The sequence below is a fragment of the Oncorhynchus mykiss genome, chromosome 28, assembly GCF_013265735.2.
Source record: "Oncorhynchus mykiss isolate Arlee chromosome 28, USDA_OmykA_1.1, whole genome shotgun sequence".
NCBI lineage: Eukaryota > Metazoa > Chordata > Actinopteri > Salmoniformes > Salmonidae > Oncorhynchus > Oncorhynchus mykiss.
This window is the reverse complement of record NC_048592.1, coordinates 2966404-2987564: the sequence shown is the minus strand read 5'-3', so window position 1 is coordinate 2987564 and position 21161 is coordinate 2966404. Positions and strand designations below refer to the sequence as shown.

The following is a 21161-nucleotide window of genomic DNA, read 5'->3' as shown; positions in this document are numbered from 1 at the left end:
GATGCTTTTTAACTGTAGACCAGATGCTTATTAACTGTAGACCAGATGCTTTTTAACTGTAGACCAGATGCTTATTAACTGTAGACCAGATGCTTATTAACTGTAGACCAGATGCTTTTTAACTGTAGACCAGATGCTTTTTAACTGTAGACCAGATGCTTTTTAACTGTAGACCAGATACTTTTTAACTGTAGACCAGATGCTTTTTAACTGTAGACCAGATGCTTATTAACTGTAGACCAGATGCTTTTTAACTGTAGACCAGATGCTTATTAACTGTAGACCAGATGCTTTTTAACTGTAGACCAGATGCTTTTTAACTGTAGACCAGATGCTTTTTAACTGTAGACCAGATGCTTTTTAACTGTAGACCAGATACTTTTTAACTGTAGACCAGATGCTTTTTAACTGTAGACCAGATGCTTTTTAACTGTAGACCAGATGCTTTTTAACTGTAGACCAGATACTTTTGAACTGTAGACCAGATGCTTTTTAACTGTAGACCAGATGCTTTTTAACTTTTTTTGTGGAAAAACTGTACCCGTTACATTAGGAAAACTGTTGTAATGAACACATTACTTTTCTACCTTAAATTATACTTTTAAGATCAATTGGATAAAACCATTCCAAGAAGACCCTCTTCTATGTGTAACCTTATTCCTCATCAAGTCTTCTCTAATTTTGGTGGCCTTAACTTCGTGTTATTTTGCAATTATAAGATTGGCCAAGTTCCAGTGAAACTCTCTGCTTTTCATCTGCAGGTTATCTTGTCACGGTCCTTAATTCATTAGCGTGTTTTCTCTCTGCACAGATATTATATCTGGAGTAATTGGGACATATTTAATTGGGAAATATTATCCTATTGGTGAAACACCTTGTAAATGCAGACGATCTTATCACTCAACAACATACCTGTAACACCTACAGATTTTGCAATCGTTTTAAAAGCCATTCACTCAGGTGTTGCTTTATTATTGAGGAACATGTCAAGACCTGACACTAAGAACTTACCTTCCATTACCCCTGTTGACTCACCAGTAGGAAAGATGTCCGTACAACAACAATAGAGCTATGCGCGCCTTGTTTCCGCAGGATGTTGTATGTCATGCCTTATGTCATGCCTTAATGGAATCGTTTTATTGCTCATATCTGTATCTGTAGATTTATAATTGATCATAATTCTGAAGGTTTTACCTTATTATGGAGAGATGTACTGCTTGGATTCTTTACCTACGATAAAAACATTTTTTTTTTAATCAATTTCATTATTCTTTTGGCCAAATGTCATACTCACAAATGTTAATTTACAAAATATATATACATACATTTTTACTTTACAAAAAGGAAATTAAACAATATTTTAAGATAATGAAATATTCTACCAAAAATAAAGCTGTTAAAATGATACATTTGTGTATATCCCTTAAGGTCTTTGTGTAATATGCTATTGTACACCCTAGCCCAACTGTCCTTTGTATACTCTTCATGTATCATTGTGTTCCCCATGTACCTTTGTAGTGATTTATTAAATAAACAGAATAATGACTTGTAGCACTGTGCCTACTTCACCCATTCCGTTTAAGGAATGGACAGAACTTGCCACATGTCAGGGAGTTGGACTGTGGTAATCCTGCCTTATCCTTCACGCCGTTCCAGCGACAGTTCTTGCGCACCATTCCTACTTTCCAGCCTGCAGACACAGCAATATGAACTGCGAACAACATGATGACTTGGGGGGATCTTGGAGACCTGAGAGGTGTTGAATGGGGTTTAAACTTCATAAGACTTTCATGTATCAACTTTATAAATTCTGCCCAGTGTTCTTCTCAAATCAGTGATAATGCATAGAATGACAGATTGTTCTTACTCAATTTTTCTTCTGTATGCATGTACAAGTCCCCCACAAAATGTATTTTATTATTTTATCAAGTTAATATGAAAGTAGTGTTTTCTTTCTCCTTTGCGCAATGGCCACTGGGAAACTTTCCTTTCAACTGAACTCTCAGCATATTCCCAAATGACTTTAAATATCAGATCTGTGTACATAGGGTATATCCTTCTCAAAACCTCACTGACTATGAGAATGTCAAACAACAATAATATCCTCAGATACGTACGTACCTGTGAACTTCAACTTTGCAAAATATGTGATATGTGCTTGATGTGTGGGCAAAGAAATAAAAGGATGCTTTCTCATTTAGCCGACAACTTCCCTCGCATGAATATAAGTTGTTATGGAGGAATGAACCAATTTTAACACTTGATTTTGAATCTGACATAGTTGTTATAACAGTTGTTTTAACTCCTAATGACATGCGTTATTATGTCAGTGTTATGACAACATCATCATGATGACCTTAGGTAGGAGAGCTTACATATCATTCATATTGGCAGAAGGCATTAATTCACAGTTTCAGATTAACCAAAATTGTTCTTTCAGTAGCGTTCTTTAATTCTTTCAGGAGTCTGTGGTCTCAACCAGCAGGACACGGTGTCATCAATGTGGTCCATCTCAGAACAGGTGAGCTGGGAAAGATCTAATAGATCAATATTATTGAACAGAGTACATTGATAGGACCATTGTGGTCCAAATGCATGGTATATGTTGCACAGAAAATGTTTTGAGATGTGTTGGTGCAATACAATACTATGTTTAAGCTTTGTAAGAAAAACACTTTTACTTTCAATGCTGGTATTATCTGATTGTTTCATGTTTCCGCTTCTTTATTTGTCTGTACTTATTACAAGTCCCTAAAACCATAGTTTTGTCCCCTCACAGGTACAGTCCTGCTACCATGCACCTCTCAGCTGATAACCAGGGTCATCCTCCACCGGCTGCAGAGGCCCACTGTGTTATCACAGACAAGTCCCTGGCCTCCCTACCATGCACCTCTCAGCTGACAACCAGGGTCATCCTCCACCGACTGCAGAGGCCCACTGTGTTATCACAGACGAGTCCCTGGCCTCCCTGCCGTGGCCTCTCAGCTGACAACCAGGGTCATCCTCCACCGGCTGCAGAGGCCCACTGTGTTATCACAGACGAGTCCCTGGCCTCCCTACCATGCACCTCTCAGCTGACAACCAGGGTCATCCTCCACCGGCTGCAGAGGCCCACTGTGTTATCACAGACGAGTCCCTGGCCTCCCTGCCGTGGCCTCACAGTGCTCCAGCCTGCAGCACAAACTGCTGGTGTCCCCCACCAAGAGAGAGGGATGGATGACATTTGGAGATCTGGTGAGGTAATGATACTGAGAGTTTTATCGTAATGGCTCCAATTCACTTTGTCTGATCTATTGGTTGATCTACTCTTTTGATTGCTTGTTACTATCATCATTTCGTCCCAACTTAAAATAACTTTGTCTCGCCATAGAAATGCGTCTAACGACCATGTGTGTGTGGAGACTCGCAAATATGATCCTATGACCATCTTCTTCACCAGTGGGACCATAGGGTCACCTAAGATGACCCAACACAGCCGCAGCAGCTATGGGATAGGTCTCACTGTCAACGGAAGGTAGTCCCTCCATCATAATCATAACCATAACTTTAACTACAGCCAATACCCAACCACAACACAACCATAAGATGGGTTGAACTTAGATTGCACTGGCACTAATGGCTTTGGACTAAAACCCATTTAAATTAACCCTAATTGAGGTTTGTCTCTATCACCCTCCTTCCCTCCCTCTCTCCTGTCTGTGTGGAGGTACTGGTCGGGCCTGACGGAGAGGGATGTCCTGTGGAACATGTCAGATACATGCTGGGCCAAGTCTGCCTGGAGCAGTGTCTACGCTCCCTGGGTGTCTTCATCCATACAATGCCCCGCCTCAACAGTCCTACTGTACTAGAGGTGTGTGTGTGCTTGTGTGTTCATACACCATACGGTCTGAAAACACTTGTTCCCTTACATTACCTCTTTGATGTCAGCACATCTTAGGGAAATGTATTACTTCAGATCTGCAGGCACTGAATTTTACCACTAGAGAGCCCTGCAAGACATGTTTTAAAATGTTGCACAAAAAGCATGGTGTCTTAGCTACTCTGTCATTTCACTTCCAGGTATTGATAGCAGGTACCTTTAAGGGCACAAAGATGAAAGCCGGGTCTTTCGGGAAGACTTCACCAGCGTATGATATGCAGGTAGGTGCAGTCGACCAACCACAGTGTGTCTGTGGCACAGCAACAGTGTTGGAGATGATCAAAGTCATTCATTCATTCATGTGATGTGTGCTAGACCATCAACAAATAATCAATGGGAATGCAATAAAGTTGCCACTTTTTGATACAAAATGCGGACATTGGTGACATGTGTTCCTATCTCAGGTGGTAGATGAAGCTGGTAGTGTCTTGGCCAATGGAGTGGAGGGGAACCTTTTCCCTCTTTACTGAATACACAGTACGAAGGACCACTTCACTGAAAGTCCACTAGATGCCACTACGTCTCCCTGTCTGTTTTCTTCCAATAGGGATGTATTAAACATCCCCAGGATTGATTGACGGGTTATTTGATTGATTGATTGATTGGTCCTTCTATTTGAAATTGATCTGAACTTTCTGAAAAGCATTATGAGATTCAGTGTTGGTTTGTTTCCTTGTAGCTTAATGTTGTAATATTTTGTGTACACATCCATGCAGTGTGACCCTGTGCGGACAGATGAGTGCTACATTGGGGACTTTGGGGTCGTAATGGATGAGGATGGCTACCTGGGGTTTGTGGGTCGGGTTAATAACGCCACCTCTTAGCTGGGTAATACACTATGGTTGAGTTCCTGCCCGACTACACGTGCAGGCTTTGCATTGCATCAACCAATGGTTGTGTGCCATGTTATCTATCGGCTGTGCAGTCGGGCATCAGATTTCTATGTCATCTGATGTGGTTAGCGGATTATGTTAAATACCAACCTAGGCGTTGCAAGAGTTGGCGGTGTTCGGTGATGTCGGTCCCTCTCCTTGTTCGGGCGGTGTTCGGTGGTCGACATCACGACCTTCTAGCCATCACTGATCCATTTTTCATTTTCCATTGGTTTTGTCTTGTCTTCCTTCACACCTGGTTCCAATCCCATTAATTACGTGTTGTGTATTTAACCCTCTGTTTCCCCTCATGTCTTTGTCGGAGATTGTTTGATTGTATGTAATTGTTCTAGTATGTGTTGGTGTGCGAAGGGTTTTGTACCCACTTTTGTTATTTTGGTTTTTGGAGTTTTGTCAGCACTTATTAAACAACTCTGTTTATAACAATTTCGTTCTCCTGCTCCTGACTTCCCTGCCACCAACACGCACCCTTTACACAACCTATATCTGTGGGGAACAAATGTAAATTCTAAATTCTAAGATTGAATTGTTTGACGCCTATCTTTTCCAATTGACTGCTATGTATTGACATAAGAATCAGCCCTGTGACACTCCTCTTTTCCCATTGACTGCATCAGCTACTCTGACATTTGACCTTGACCCCATTATTTCCCTATTCATTTGTCACATAGGAATGGCTTAATGAACCAGAGGTAACGCATTTCCGGTTTTTAGGACCTCTGTTAAGCTCCCTTCCTCCCATGCCAGCACGCCATCTATAATTGACAAAACAAAAACACATCTCTCCATCTTCAAGTTTATCTAGAGACTTATTTACTGGGTAGTTTCGTTTTATAAGCAATTCAGTCATGATTTTTTTAATCTCTGGACAGAATGCTGAGAGGTAGCCTAATCACAAGAAACAAGAATGAATTGGGTTTTCTACAGCTACACTGAACAAAAATATAAACGTGTGGTGCAGGTCCATACGTACAAAAATAGTATTTATCAAAAATGTTGTGCACAAATGTGTTTACATCCCTGTAAGTGAGCATTTCTCCTTTGACAAGATTATCCATCCACCTGACAGGTGTAGCATATCAAGAAGCTGATTAAACAGCATGATCATTGAAATGAAAAAAATGGGGAGGCAGGGTAGCCTAGTGGTTAGAGCAGCAACCGGAAGGTTGCAAGTTCAAATCCCCGAGCTGACAAGGTACAAATCTGTAGTTCTGCCCCTGAACAGGCAGTTAACCCACTGTTCCTAGGCCGTCATTGAAAATAAGAATTTGTTCGTAACTGACTTGCCTAGTTAAATAAAGATAAAAAAATAAAAAATTACACAGGTGCACCTTGTTCTGAGTAAAATAAAAGGCAGTTTTGTCGCGCAACACAATGCCACAGATTTCTCAAGTTTTGAGGGAGCATCTAATTCGCATGCTGACTGCAGGAATGTCAACCAGAGCTGTTGCCAGAGAACTGAATGTTAATTTCTCTACCAATGTCGTTTTAGAGAATTTGGCCGTAGGTCCAACCTGCCCCACAGCTTCTTCGTCTGCAGGGTTGTCAGAGGGGGGAGGTGGGGTGCTCAGGAGTATTTCTGTCTTTAAGAAAGCCCTTTTGTGGGGAAAACCGATTTTGAACTGCATTGTTGGTTAAAGGCTAGAAATTAAGCATTTCATGGTTAGGTAAATAAACACCTATTGTATTCGGTGCATGTGACAAATAACATGTGATTTGATTTGAAAAATGTATTCGGATTGGTTGGGCCTGGCTCCCCAGTGGATGTGACTATGCCCTACCAAGCCCACCAATGGCTGTGCCCCTGCCTAGTCATGTGAAATCCATAGATTAGGGCCTAATGGATTTATTTCAATTGACTGGTTTTCTTATATGAACTGTAACTCAGCAAAAGCTTTGAAATTGTTGCATGTTGCGTTTATATTTTTGTTTAGTATAATTGGTTAATTGACTGGATCTTCAAGCTTCCCTGGTTTATTACATGGATGCCTTTATCTGGGAAAATTACCAGAGTATAGAGTCAACAGTTTATTTGCCTGTGGTAACCAGAGGCAACATGAGCAAGAGCTGTCTCATGGCAGCCATGTGGAGGGTTTCACACAAATGCAGATGACTGCAATTACTCCTTATAAAGCCTTGTCAGAGCCATGATGTGATTGACCTCTCAAGTATTATTTTTATACTTCAAGTTTAGACCATATAGCCTCAGCCTAATGTCATGTTTCAGATTTATGTTCGGAGAGCATAGGCTACCATGAGTTTGATTACTTGGCTAATAATGGGTTGTGCATGATCGGCCCATTGTGTTTGATGCAGTTTCGGAATGACAAGAGAATAACATATTCTTGCTGAATTTGTAATGGAATAACTTGACCCGAATAGCAATCGCAAAGCTTTGCTCTCTGTTGGACTTCAGATTAATCATTTGCTATAGATTTCTCTGCATCAACTCGAAGCCTTCAGTACCACGTGAGAAGAATGTGCAATGACAGCTTTACGAGCGGCTCCGCTCCCATCTTGGCATTCCAGAGCGGTGGCGTGGAGACAGCACGCTGGCGAAGGTTTGCAGGAATGGGCGCATACACACGGCGGCACTTCTGAATGTAGCTAACGTTTGATAAATATATATATATATTTTTTTCAATGTTCCTTATTTTCTTTAATTTTTTCCCCCTTTTCTTTGATTAGCATATTATTATTTTTTATTCGAACCAAATCGCCATGGCTTGGCCGTGCATAAGCAGAGTGTGCTGTCTGGCTCGGTTCTGGAACCAGTTTGATAAATCCGATCTTTCAGTGCCACTGACCATACAGAACTACTCGGACATCACCGACCAAGAGGTACAATCCGTCACCAGGCAGGTACCGACGGACCGGGTTCTGAGGCACAACTATTCCACCACGGAACATCGCGGATCCCCCCAGACACCGGGAGATGCCCCGGGGACTCAGAGGTCATTGAGGGGCCGGAGGGAGCCCAACTTCAAACCCCAGGAGGACTACCAACAAACCGGTGTGCCTTTCTCCACTGTCACCCAGTACAAGCAGGATTACAAACCCTGGCCAATTCCGAAGAAGGAGAATTTCCCCTGGATTAGCAATGTCGGAAAAGGGGGTGAAGTTGGTTTGGATAGCCCCGTGAACAGTAACCCCAATGCGAGCCAGACTAGAGGGGACATGGGGGAGAGAGAGGAGCGGGGCAGACAGAGGTGGGGGGAGCAGGGGACGGTAACCGCCAAAAGCTCTTACAGGTAGGTTCCATCACTCTGACGTCCTTTCAAAACCGCTGTGTTTCTTTCATTTCAGCACCTGGAGCTCTTCACTCACTAAAAAAACATCGATAACCCATTGCGCTCAAACCTAACGATTCCATTCGTGTGCTTCAAGTTTGCTTTAATTTATTAGCTATGCACGCGCTGAAATTCGTTAAATCATTTGGTTGGATTATGTACAGTGGGGCATTGTCCTGAATGTAATCTGCAGTATGCATAATCATGTAATATCCTTTTCAACGGAAATTGCTATCAGGCTAGGTCTTTGTGTTCCGTGTGTGTATGTTTGCGCGAAAGAAATTGGATACATTAAGTGTCATGCTACAGAAATAATCAATAGTTTTAATCTGTAAAGTTGGTTGCTGCTGAAGTAGAAACACAGCAAAACGCTTTCGATTATTCATAAACTCACACACTTGTCCCCATGTTGGACACACTTTTTTATTTTTAAGTCCATCATTAAAAAACAAATTGAAGCTATTCTGCCTGAGATCCTGATGCAATGATAATCCGATGCGGCAGCTAACTTTGAATAATACTGTTGTTTTTTAATTTGATGACAGCATGCCACCATCCTCATTCCCTAGATGCACTAAACTGAAAACGTTTGCCCCATTAACAGAACCCACCTGAGCCCCTCTACCCACTCTGCTGTAGCCCCAATCATGTCATTACCATTCAATGATAAGCCTATGTCATTAGGCCTTACCTTGCTCTCTGATTGGTTCCTTCATCATTTGGTTGGTTCGATCGCTAAATGTTCTATGTTAAATAGCCTACAGTTTAAAGAGCAAAAAGCTAAAGGACAAAACGTTTGCAGTGTTTGTAAAATAAAACTACTTTTGCAGACCGTGAGCGCTCTCTCTTACCCTTCCATCCTCTCCTCCTCGTAGACAGGAGTACAGGCCATGGACAGGGGCAAGACCAGCCAAGACCACCAGGAAACAACGCCCCCCTGCCCCGTATGCCAGTCCCGGGTCGGGGGTCTCCCACCTCCCTAATGAGACCAGCTACCAAGCCGCCTACAACGGAGGCGGGGAGGCTTTCAGACACACAGAGCTTCACCAGAGGGACCATACTCCCAGCTCCTCCACTGCTGACCTGCTGACCCCCACCTCCATCTCCACCGTCCCCCAAAACACCGTAACCCCACTCCAGCCCTACTCCATTGCCACTACCACCCCTATCACCACCACCGCCGGCCTCCAGCAGAGCAGCCTGCCAGAGAGACCTGACCTCAGTATAGGAACCATGGGAGAGGTTAGAGGACTCCTGTTTTTTGTGTTTCACAGTGTGTTTCAGGGCACAAATCCTGTTTTTCGATGCTATTTCAAATGGGCCGAATCCTTGATGTGAGCAAAGTGGTAGTGTCTCATCCTATAGAAGTCATTGTATACATCTCTGATGATTTCCTATTCCTTAGATAGTACTATTTCTGGCTAAAGATAAGGCACGTGAAAGACATAGACACTGGATGGGGAATATAGGGTAAAGATATGCAAGATATGGTTTGGGATATAGCTATTGTTCCAGCTAGGTACCAGGTGTTCCCAGTGGAGCTGAGGCATCTCTATGAGCTGCCCATTATTAGCCTGAAAAGGTCATCCTGACACGTTTTTGCAGAAAGTTAAAATGTCACAGTAGCTAATGTTTTTCTCAATACATTGCAGTCAAGGGGAGTAAATTAGGTGATGCAGCATCCCGTCCTGTCCTAAATCTGCTCAAAGTGACCCAGCTGTTTCGGATGATTATGTAACACCCGAACACGGCCAGGCTTATGACATTGACCTGGTTAGAACAGGCATTACATGAGGAGAAAAGAAAGTCAATCATATTCAGACATCTGGTCAATTGGATATGGAGACTCAATCACTGAGATGGTGTGTCAAAGTGGGTTCAGGTGTGGAGAGAGGGAGGGAGTGGGGGGGACGGACAGAGATTGAAATGCATATAGACAGAGAGAGAAAGAGCAGTATTATAATTCTTCTCCTGTTTTGATCCTAGCGTGACAGGGAGTGGAACTCTTTGGGGAATCTCCAGGGGTTTAGTGCCATCCCCCCGCCCACGCTCCTCTGTGCCTTCTGCCAGCGCAGAGTAGGGGAGAACGAGCTGCGCCGGGCTGGCCTGGACTTACTCGGCTTTTCCGCTTTCACTCGTTGTCATCTATGCCAGAGAGATTAGAGAAAGAAGAAACTCCTGCACACTGCTTGCTAGGAATGTTTCAGTTGTCAATTTAATAACAAGTTGAAATAAACATATTTTTGGCCAATCACATGGGAGAACATGTTTTAGTGTATAGTCTTTCTGTTGTAGCAGTAGTGTAGCCAGACAAAACAGCTAACTTCCTGCAATTCTACACATTTTGCCATGGGGCAGAGAAACATTTGCAGTTTTATAGCTAATCTCATGCTGTTCTCCACATTTTGCCATGCGGCTGAGAGAAAATGTTGCTGTTTTAAGCTAATTTCCTGCAATTTTACATATTTTGCCATAGGGGAGAGAGGAAAATGTGCAGTTTTATAGATAATCTCATGCTATGTTACACATTTTGCGATGAGGCTGAGAAAACATTTTGCATTTTTAATGCTAATTAAAGCTAAAAATCTAGGTGTGTTGACTGTGATAAAGGTAGTGGATTGTGAGCTGTTTTATTCACTAAATGAACAAATGAAGTGGGCAGTGGCATCAAATCAAATCAAATTTATTTATATAGCCCTTCGTACATCAGCTGATATCTCAAAGTGCTGTACAGAAACCCAGCCTAAAACCCCAAACAGCAAGCAATGCAGGTGTAGAAGCACGGTGCATGGTGCATATAGCTGTACAAGCACACTGACATATGCCTCAATGCAGTCATATTTGTGGGGGGTGTGGCTTTCAGTTAGTTATTGTTGGCCACCCATCCCATGAGACTGAATGTCTTTCCAGTGCACCGCTTGCTATTCATTCTATCTGATGCCGTTTGCACGTTTAGGGAAAAATACCAATAATGTCCCGTTTGGAACACTGACAAGTAGAGAGCATAAAAATAAAAGAACACTTGTTTTTCTGTTCAATCTGATTGGGTGGACCTGTGCCTTCGCGACTGTGTTGTAGAAGGCCAGTCCAACAGTGTTTGACAGGCCACAGGATTTAATATGAGATATGTCATCTGTAGGTCATAGTCTATTAATAACCATGGCCCAGAAAACAGGGTGTGTTCAGGGTCCATGCAGGGAAAGGTACAACACCACAGTAGGCTACAATGTAAGCGCTGTTGTACAAATTGGGTGCAGAGGATTTAACCCCGTCTCCTGCCCAGAAAAGTAGACATCAGATACCAACTACAGGCTATTGTCGTCATATTGGACCCTCTCTCTGTACACCCCCTAACCCATCAATCAACTTCTACTTCAGTAATACCTCCCCTCTAACCCCAAACAACGACCTAGTGCTCCATCCTTTTTATCGGTCACCGAGCAATCTGCCAACACGACGCAAAAGCCATTGGATCTATATTAAACCATCCGGTCCAGTCCCAGCCCCCACACACTGCCAAGTCATTATTGACACCCCAACCCACTAAGCTCTCTGACCACCCACCCACCCACCCACCCACCCACCCACCCACCCACCCACCCACCCACACACACACACACACACACACACACACACACACACACACACACACACACACACACACACACACACACACACACACACACACACACACACACACACACACACACACACACACACCTCAGGGCATTGTCCATTGACATGATGGGTCAATGGAAACATTTTTCATTGACTCCTCAAGGTCATGGATAGACAAAAGTACAGCTGTGTAACGTTTCCCCGGGTTGTGGGCAACACTAGAGCATAGTGCACAGAGCCATGCATACAGGTAGTGAGCGGTTAGTACCATTACAGTGTGTGCTGATGAACCTCTGAGAAGTTGATCCGCTTTCATAGCATTCACCCACCCATCAAGGGAATTAATACTGTCGTCCTCATTATGCTTCTGGAACCAAAATCAATAAACTTGATTATGAGAGGGAGTGATTAAAAATGTATATATATATATATATATATTTTTTTTTTCAAATTAGCAGTACCCATCAGGGAGTGATTAAAAATGTATATATATATATATATATATATATATTTTTTTTTTTCAAATTAGCAGTACCCTTACAGTTGAGAAAGAGGCGACAAGCCATTTATTTCTGAAACACATGCAAGCTTTCTGAGTGCTCCATGAATGTTTCTGGTAAACACTTAGACATAAAACTCTGTTCCCATCAATGCGTCTACTGAGAGTGTTTTCTCCCATGAGACATTAAGAATATTGTTTTTAGCACTGGTGGGGAACATTGCCTGAGCTTTTAAATGTGATATAAAGAGTTTTTTCCCACTTTGTACCAAAACAGATAAACAGGGGAGAAATGAGGATGTGGTTTACAATGGGCTGCATAAAGAGAGGATCAAACTGTGCAGACACAAAGCATCCTGCAAATCACCTCCCTTTGCACCCCTTTCCTCACTCTCATCATCTCTCCTTTCGCCCTCCCTCCAGTCCCGCTCCTCTTTTTTTCTCTCTTCTTTCAAGTTTCCCTGTTCGGTTGAATTGGAACTTTTCCCTTTTCCCACGATGTGTCTGACAACAGCCACTGTCATGAGCCAAACCAGCATGGTTATATCAAGGGAGGGAGGGAGGGAGAAAAAAAACAGTGAGGGATGGAAAGGGTGAGAGGAAGAGAGAGCGATAAAGTGAGCAATAATGAATTATTTGCCATTTTGCCAGTGTGATGCGATGCAGTGGCTTGCAGTCATTTCAGCGTGAATCTCATTTAGGAGAGAGGCAGACCTGGCTGCTATACTGAGTGGAAAATAGTGTGTGTGGGAGGAGGTGAACATACACACAGATACACAAACACATATGCAAACAGACTGAAGCACACACACACACACACTTTTTTCGAAGCTGCAGTTAGACAAATTTCACGTACAGACACAGCCTCACATCCAGCAAATACAGTAGTAGTCGTATCCTATTTGTCATTGGCTGAAGAGACTGCTACTGAGACCACAGACTACGACTCTGCCAAACAAACCTTCCCTTTGGCCATTGTACCACTACTAATCAGCTGCATTGGAACAGGCAGATCCATATCTAATCATCATATCAAGCCTGGAACACGCTACTTGATGGATGCAGCATGCATACTTCATTTCAGGGTTGAGTGAAGTTCCATTCATGTAGGTTCTGACTGGATGTTCTTTCAGAAAGTAGCATCAGTAGCTTTTGCTGTGATTAATTATGTCTACCAGTCCACTGACAGGAGGGCTGATGCACTATGACTGCACAACCAAACAAGTCACCTCTCATATTATCGTACCATCAGTGCCCAGTTTATTTGGTACACCCATCTAGTACCGGCCGGATCCCCCTTTGCCTCCAGAACAGCCTGAATTGTTCGGGGGAGGGGGTGAATTTCACAAGGTGTGGCGTTCAAAAATTGCTCAGTTGGTATCAAGGGACTTAACGTGTGCTAGGAAAACATTCCGCACACTATTACACCACCGCCACCAGCCTGTACCGTTGACACCAGGCAGGGTGGGTCCATGGAGTCATGCTGTTTACGGCAAATCCTGACTCTGCCATCAGCATGACGCAACAGGAACCGGGATTCGTTGGACCAGGCAATGTTTTTCCACTCCTCAATTGCCCAGTGTTGGGGACCGCGTGCCCACTGGAGCCACTTCTTCTTGATTTTGGCTAACGGGTGGAACCCGGTGTGGACGTCTGCTGCAATAGCCCCTCCATGACAAGAACCAAAGATTTGTGCGTTTCGAGATGCCGTTCTGCACACCACTGTTGTAATGCGTCATTATTTGCCTGTTGGTGGCTCGCCTGTTAGCTTGCACGTTTCTTGACATTCTCCTTCAACCTCTCCCATCAATGAGCTGGTTTCGTCCACAGGACTGCCGCTGACTGGATGTGTTTTGTTGGTCGCCCCGTTCTCTGTAAACCCTAGACACTGTCGTGCAGGAAAAGCCCAGGAGGCCGGCCGTTTCTGAGATACTGGAACCGGCGCGCCTGTCACCGACGATCATACCACGCTCAAAGTCGCTTAAGTAATTAGTTTGGCCTATTCTAATGTTCAATCGAACAGTAACTGAATGCCTCTATGCCTGCTTTATATAGCAAGCCATGGCCACATGACTCACTGTCTGTACGAGCGAACCATTTTCGTGAACAGGGTGGTGTACCTAATAAACTGGCCTCTGAGTGTATATCACATATCCTATCTGAACAGCACAAGACCTGCATTGCTTGTGATCATCTTTGAATAACCCATGTGTTGTTTGTCTTTTTACAGGAGCAGTTGGTTAGGACTAAGCTCTCTCCCAACCCCTCTGCGGTTTTTCAAAGCGGATCCAGAATCTTCAACATATGACAGGCTCTCCAAATCCTTCTACTGGTTACGGGGGTGTCCAAAGAACCAATTAGGGAATGTTCTCTGTCCATTCCACACTATAACAAAATCTATGCAAAGGAATGTACATCTTTTTAATGTAACCAGAAAGGAAAAGTTAGCTTACCGTCCAGTATAGTAAATCAGAGATGAGAGTGAATGAGAAACTAGATGTCATAAAACAAGATTAATCATTTTACAATTCTGTTCTATTGCTATGAAAACGTCATTTGCATGAAACAAACTAGTTTGAAATCAGACTTTTTTGCCTCTTGGACACTCCAAGAGAACACGGCTGCTCTGTAATGTGTGTTTGTGTGTACTGTATGTACAGGTATGTGTGTGCACCTGTTGACTTGGAATTATTTTAAGTTAATAAATACTTTTTGTACATACTGTTGGATCTATTGAAATGACAAGAAATGTATGCTCAAACTACACTTTGTCCAGAAAGTGTGTTGATTTTTGTTAACGGAAACAAACAAAAAATATTTATTTCATTTCTATTCAATTACTGGTAGGTAACTATTGAGAAAATAGTTGTTTCTGGTGTATACGTTCATTTTGTAAATCTGCTTCAGAAAATAAACAGTGAAATATGATATAATGTACAGTATATTACAATAAAAGAATATTAGGTTCTTACCTTCTGTTTGTCCAATTGATGTGGATGTTTCTGCTACACCCATCTTATATCTACAGTATCTATATGATGAACTGTTTTATTTGATCAGGAGCCGTATTCATAAAGCATCTCAGAGTAGGATTGCTGATCTGGCCCCATATAATCTCACTCATCATGATCTCAAAGCAGATCAGCACTCCTACTCCGGAGATGCCAGATTCATTCTTAATATAGTGAACCAATATCCAACAGGGTGAACATGAGGGGGTTAGACACATTATCCAACAGTGTGAACATGAGGGGGTTAGACACATTATCCAACAGGGTGAACATGAGGGGGTTAGACACATTATCCAACAGGGTGAACATGAGGGGGTTAGACACATTATCCAACAGTGTGAACATGAGGGGGTTAGACACATTATCCAACAGGGTGAACATGAGGGGGTTAGACACATTATCCAACAGGGTGAACATGAGGGGGTTAGACACATTGTGATGTGAGTGCTATAACACCTTTGATGTGATGGAGCTGAATCTGAGTGAACATGCTGAGAGAGCAGCCTGCATCTCCATAAGTGTGATGATGATTAAAAAAATGGTCATCTATTTAACGTGGCAAGTCAGTTAAGAACAAAATATTATTTACAATGACGGCCTACCCCGGCCAAACCCTCCCCTAACCGGACGACACTGGGCCAATTGTGCGCCACCCTATGGGACTCCCATCAAGGCCGGTTGTGATACAGCCCAGGATTGAACCAGGGTATGTAGTGACACCTCGAGCACTGCCTTAGACTGCTGCGCCCCTCGGGAGCCCTCGAGTGGCACACCATGTTTTCTTTGTTCCCCTTTTATGTAACATCTTACAACAGTGGAGGAGCACCATGAGGTGCGTGTGGTTTGGCATGCACAAGCAGTTCATGACAAAATCTATGCTCACAGCAACTAAATCGGAAGCAATAATGACTCATTTCCCTGTTCCATCAACATGATCCACAGAATGAAACAACACAACACATAATACTACAGTACATTGTATGACTGAATTCGGTACCTGTTGGAAATGATACACACGGTCCACAGGATCAGATGCACAGCCCCTTTTTCAGATCAGTCCCTTTATCCCAGCCCTAACCTTACAGTAACCAAACCTTACAGTAACCTAGCCTTACAGTAACCAAACATTACAGTAACCTAACCTTACAGTAACCAAACCTTACAGTAACCAAACCTTACAGTAACCTAACCTTACAGTAACCAAACCTTACAGTAACCTAACCTTACAGTAACCTAACCTTACAGTAACCAAACCTTACAGTAACCAAACCTTACAGTAACCAAACCTTACACCTTACAGTAACCAAACCTTACAGTAACCAAACCTTACAGTAACCAAACCTTACACCTTACAGTAACCAAACCTTACACCTTACAGTAACCAAACCTTACAGTAACCAAACCTAATCTAATCTGGGGCGGCAGGTAGCCTAGTGGTTAGAGCGTTGGGCCAATAACCGAAAGGTTACTAGATAGAATCCCCGAGCTGACAAGGTAAAAAGCGGTCATTCTGCCCCTGAACAAGGTAGTTAACCCACTGTTCCTAGGCCGTCGTTGTGGATAAGAATGTGTTCTTTAACTGATTTGCCTAGTTAAATATATAATCTAACCTGACCAAAATGTAAAGTTAACTAACATTAACCTGATCTAAGAGTAATGAGCAAAACACTATTGGAACAAATGTGTGCCAGTCAGGGATGCTGAACATGACCATATTATGTCACACAGCTCTGATACCATCACAGAACATGATAACAAGGAGCATCTGTTGACAAACATGGCTCTCTCTGATGTTTGCATGTCGGGTCATTCTTGCTAGTACATGGAAACCTGGCTGTCTCTATCCCTGCCTAGGTATCTAAAAAAAATACTGCCTCTGATGTATCCAAAGGTGGGCTCTGTCAGTGACCTGCGGCTTTGTGTTTCTGGCTTCTAGAATAGTAAGTGATATTCGAGGGTCAAAGAAGGCCACTACTTAAGAGTTTAATCCCTCAATGAACCAGATCCTTTGCCATCCTTTCGGGTATAAAAAAAAGGGAGCGAGGCATGGGAGTTGAGCCACACTGAGAATGTAAAGTACTACCATCTGATTCTACCATCCCACCAAAGCCTCCTCAGTCCAGCACCCTGTAATCTCTCAAAATCTACTGCAGCCCTATCACACAGGCTGTGCTAAAAGGAGAGAGGGAGAGGTGGAGAAAATGTGGCCCAGTTGGTAGAGCATGGCACTTGCAGCGCCAAGGGCTATGAGTTTGATTCCAACTGGGGCCAACCGTATGATATCATATGCATGCATAGCTGGATGGAACTTTGGATTAAAGCATCCGCTAAATATGATTATTATTAGAAAATGAATGGAACGGGCTGTTACTGCAATTTCAGCTAAAAATGTCAATGCATTTCAGCTGCGTCAAAAACATTGCTCTGCTATTACCATTTATACTGTCGGAATGTTGGCTCAACGAAGCAATTCTGTTTACTGTGGGCTGTTTCAAGGGCGGCAATGGTCGGACGAGTGTCCTGTTCTACTTCCAGAGGAAGCGGGCGAGATGTAGCAAGTAGGCAAGTTTACATTTGAGTAATATGAGTAGCCGACTGTATTTTTTTTTAAAGTGTGAAGAAGTTCTCAGAGAAAGAGAGATAGAGGGACGAAGAGGGAGTGAGGGAATCGGGAAAGGGCATCCTGGGGCGGAGGGGGGATAACAAGACGCTAAGTCACTTCAAAAACAACCACAGTTTTATAAACAAGTTTTCCATTTTAATACAAGAATATTGATCATATTTTTGGTGTGCACTGGAAAATGAAAATATAATGGTCAATTGATATTATTTCTACAATACATAAAGTTTGGTCAAACGGGCAAGGTGACCACTCAGTTTAGAGTGAGCACACCACACACTTACCAGATTCATACTGAAACATAACACCTATCATCTTCACTCCTACACAAGCTAAATGTCCACCAACAACCATGTACACACAACATCCAAAATGCATCATATTCAAAGATATTTTCATTAATTCACCTTAACTTTCTCTCACTCTCGTATACAGGTACACAGTACACCCATATTCACACCACATTTACCCCAACACACACACACTAACACAAGAAACATAAATAATGCACACAAACACATTCTAACACACCATAGTAATGACTTTGCTGGTAGCGGGGCTTGATATGAAGTGAACAAACAAAAACAGTCAGTCATACACACAATGTACACAAATACACAGTCATAGTGGTAGGGACATACATACTGTATCGAAAACATAACGTTACAAATGCACTTTACCAACAATTGACGGTCAACCCTACTCCAGAGGGGAGTGGACCAAGTAAAAAACACAACGTTAATCTTGGACTCACACAGATGTGGGCCCTCCATCCCTACTGTCCAACACTTCAAGTTATAGCACTCCTTCATTGACATATCCATCTAGCCTGGTCCCAGATCTGTATGTGCATGTTCAGCTTGACTCCTCTGGCTATTGTTGTCATTGCATACATGCTTAGTCGGCTGAAACACACACAGATCTGTGATCAGGCTGATATGTGACACTTGAGAACAGTCTAGACACAAACACAACAGTCAGGATTGGGCCCTGTTGCATTTCAACTCAGTCAATTCAGGACAAGTTTTTTTAATAATCTGTGAGTCTAAAATCCCTCATGTAAAATAATTGAACCAATTGCATTCTGATTTCTAAATCTTGAATTGACTGAATGAAAAGAACACTGTTTCCCAGAAGAGTACAATGGTATTAAGACTGTTATTGGGGGGGGTCATCGTCTGGTCTGATGTACAGTAGGTCTGTAAGCCACTTTACTCTCCTCCCTGTGACTGTCAGACAGACAATACTTTAATGGCCGAGGCTGCGGATCAGACTTCTCTGGATCTTTTTTCACGACAGCTAAAGGTCCCGAAGCAGAATTCTCTACTCTACACAGTCTCTGCTCTACTTGTGCATTTCTCACTGTCGATCGTGAATTATCATTCTTCAAGTTTTACTGGTGACACTTCCACGCGGCATTTGCATCCCGACCATTTCATCTCAACGGAGTTTCATGAGGATATGCATTTACATCTTCTTGAGTTATAGGGTACAGTTTCAAAGGAACCTACACTGTTGCTTTGAATTAGGCCAGCGAGCAAATTCTCGAGCAGATGGCGTTAACAAACTAGCACAGCCTACACGTGTTTAGTTTCAATCAAAGCACATATTTGGCCTAGTGGCGTGCATTGTTGTGGCCATTTGAGAGACAAATTCAACCATTTGATTCACACATAATCCTGTTACAAGGTGAGAGAGAGGACACCAGACACACTGTCCCATAGACATCTATTTTGAAGCATTCGACAATGTTTAAGACCCACAATGTTCAATTACAAGGCTTATCTCACATTGTGCACCACACAATGTGGTGCGTTAAAGGGACCAGACTGAGCCCAGCTGTGATTAAGTCAGTGGATACAGTACATTAGTCTGACTGTCCGGTAAACCAGTTATACAATCTAAAACAGATTATGAAAGAAACGGTTAAGCCAGGTATGTTATGATTGATCCCCGGGGTCGCATTCAGTAGGGCACAGCGTTATAGAAATACTGTTTATTGAGTAGAACAGATATACTGATCTGTCGTCATATAGAGTAAAGCAACGGCATTCCAACGGGGACCCGATTTTCTATCACTCAAATGTCAGGGGAGTGGGGACCCCATAACAAAATAAAGCTAATTCAGAGTCCACAGACGCAGAGACGCGATAGTCCTGCGGCCCACTGTGACACATCTGGATCTACGACCACCATCCGCAGGGGATGCACAGCCTGACTGCGCACCTCCCCCAAATTCCCAACCAACATGGCTCCCCGCTATTCATTTGAACTTGGCGACGGTTGGAGAAATAGCCTGAGCAGCGCTGAGAATTGGAAAACGATGAAAGCCAACAGTCCAGTATTCTAGAACTATTGGAGGAAATGTACACGTTTTGGACTCTGCTAAGGGTTTAGAGATCATGTCATATCTTAATGTTCAGAAGGTTGTGGAGTCCTGAATTCCACCCAGGTGTTTGGTGTTGTCTGTGTTCTTGATTCTACTTTATGATACTGAGATATGAAAAGTAGCTGACTAATGGTTTAAAATGTCGGTTGGTGAGATGGTCTTCCAGGGGAGGTCGGAGCATTCCTGCAGCGCTCGGACTGTTTCTCTGTTGTGCTCTTCTGCCGGCCCGACAGTTCAGTTTAACCCCAGAGGCAGGTCCATATGCTCGTTCTGCAGCTCTTACTGCCCGTCTCTCAGCTAGTGAGACTGATGTGAGTAGCCAGTAGTGATGGGGGAAATATCGATACAGTTTCATATTGGGACATTATTTCTGATGATATATCGTATCGTTTTGACAATTTTGCAATATTATTATTGCGCTAGCTGTCTGTAACCTGCATCAAAACTCTAGCATTTTTCCTTCAGAGTTTGTTCTTCATTTTCTTTTTAAATAGGGAGCCAATTTGTTTTCATCATTTTTATTTCCATGATAAAAACTCGTTCTCATGGCTCTCTCTTGTCCCTCGGCAGCAGACATATGGTGAGCAATATGTTTGGAACATCAAATCGCAATGAAATCACAGTATTGAATTGCAATACATATAGAATTGTGAGAATCGCAATACATATCGTATCGGCGCGTAAGTATCATGATAAATATTGTATCGTGAGGTCCCTGGTAATTCCCAGCCCTAGTAGCCAGTGTGCATGTATCTCTCTCAGTCTGAGTGGCCGTTGTTCTTAGTTAGGTTGTGTATAAGGTTGTGTGTAATCAGTCCTCCTTGGTCATGTAGCCCATGTGCGTGTTGGTGAGGAAGTCACATGTGGGGATGCTGCTGGACGCCTGGTGAATGTTTATGGCTGTGATCTCTCTGGGAGCCCT

At 42.9% G+C, this 21161-nt stretch overlaps 2 protein-coding genes across 8 annotated transcripts in view; one reads left to right on the top strand and one right to left on the bottom strand.

Annotated features, from left to right (window-relative positions):
- Positions 1 to 7259: 7259 nt before the first annotated feature.
- LOC110508349 (microtubule-associated protein 6 homolog) lies at positions 7260 to 15182 on the top strand. Of its 2 annotated transcripts, none has more exons than XM_036965949.1 (3): positions 7260 to 8063; positions 8978 to 9344; positions 10089 to 11651. In XM_036965949.1, exons 1-3 carry the CDS (start codon positions 7534 to 7536, stop codon positions 10263 to 10265), a joined length of 1074 nt encoding a protein of 357 aa, XP_036821844.1. In that variant the 5' UTR covers positions 7260 to 7533; the 3' UTR covers positions 10266 to 11651. The 2 variants fall into 2 exon arrangements, with proteins under 2 accessions (XP_036821844.1, XP_021444476.2); XM_021588801.2 differs by lacking the exon at positions 10089 to 11651 and adding an exon at positions 14450 to 15182 and having other exon boundaries at positions 7273 to 8063.
- Positions 15183 to 17966: 2784 nt separating this feature from the next.
- yeats2 (YEATS domain containing 2) overlaps positions 17967 to 21161 on the bottom strand; it is a 68815-nt gene continuing 65620 nt past the window's right edge. For all 6 annotated transcript variants that reach the window (XM_021588797.2, XM_021588798.2, XM_036965947.1 and 3 more), the window contains one exon: positions 17967 to 21159. In XM_021588797.2, the coding sequence (XP_021444472.2) occupies positions 21051 to 21159 (109 nt within the window). In that variant the 3' untranslated portion in view covers positions 17967 to 21050. The remainder of the gene's footprint in view (positions 21160 to 21161) is intronic.

Bases quoted from the DNA above. Each gene is read 5' to 3' on its own strand.
- LOC110508349 (XM_036965949.1), top strand. From the start codon at position 7,534: ATGGCTTGGCCGTGCATAAGCAGAGTGTGCTGTCTGGCTCGGTTCTGG. The intron at 8,064-8,977 runs GTAGGTTCCATC...TCCTCCTCGTAG, and splicing joins ACCGCCAAAAGCTCTTACAG to ACAGGAGTACAGGCCATGGA. The intron at 9,345-10,088 runs GTTAGAGGACTC...TTTTGATCCTAG, and splicing joins GTATAGGAACCATGGGAGAG to CGTGACAGGGAGTGGAACTC.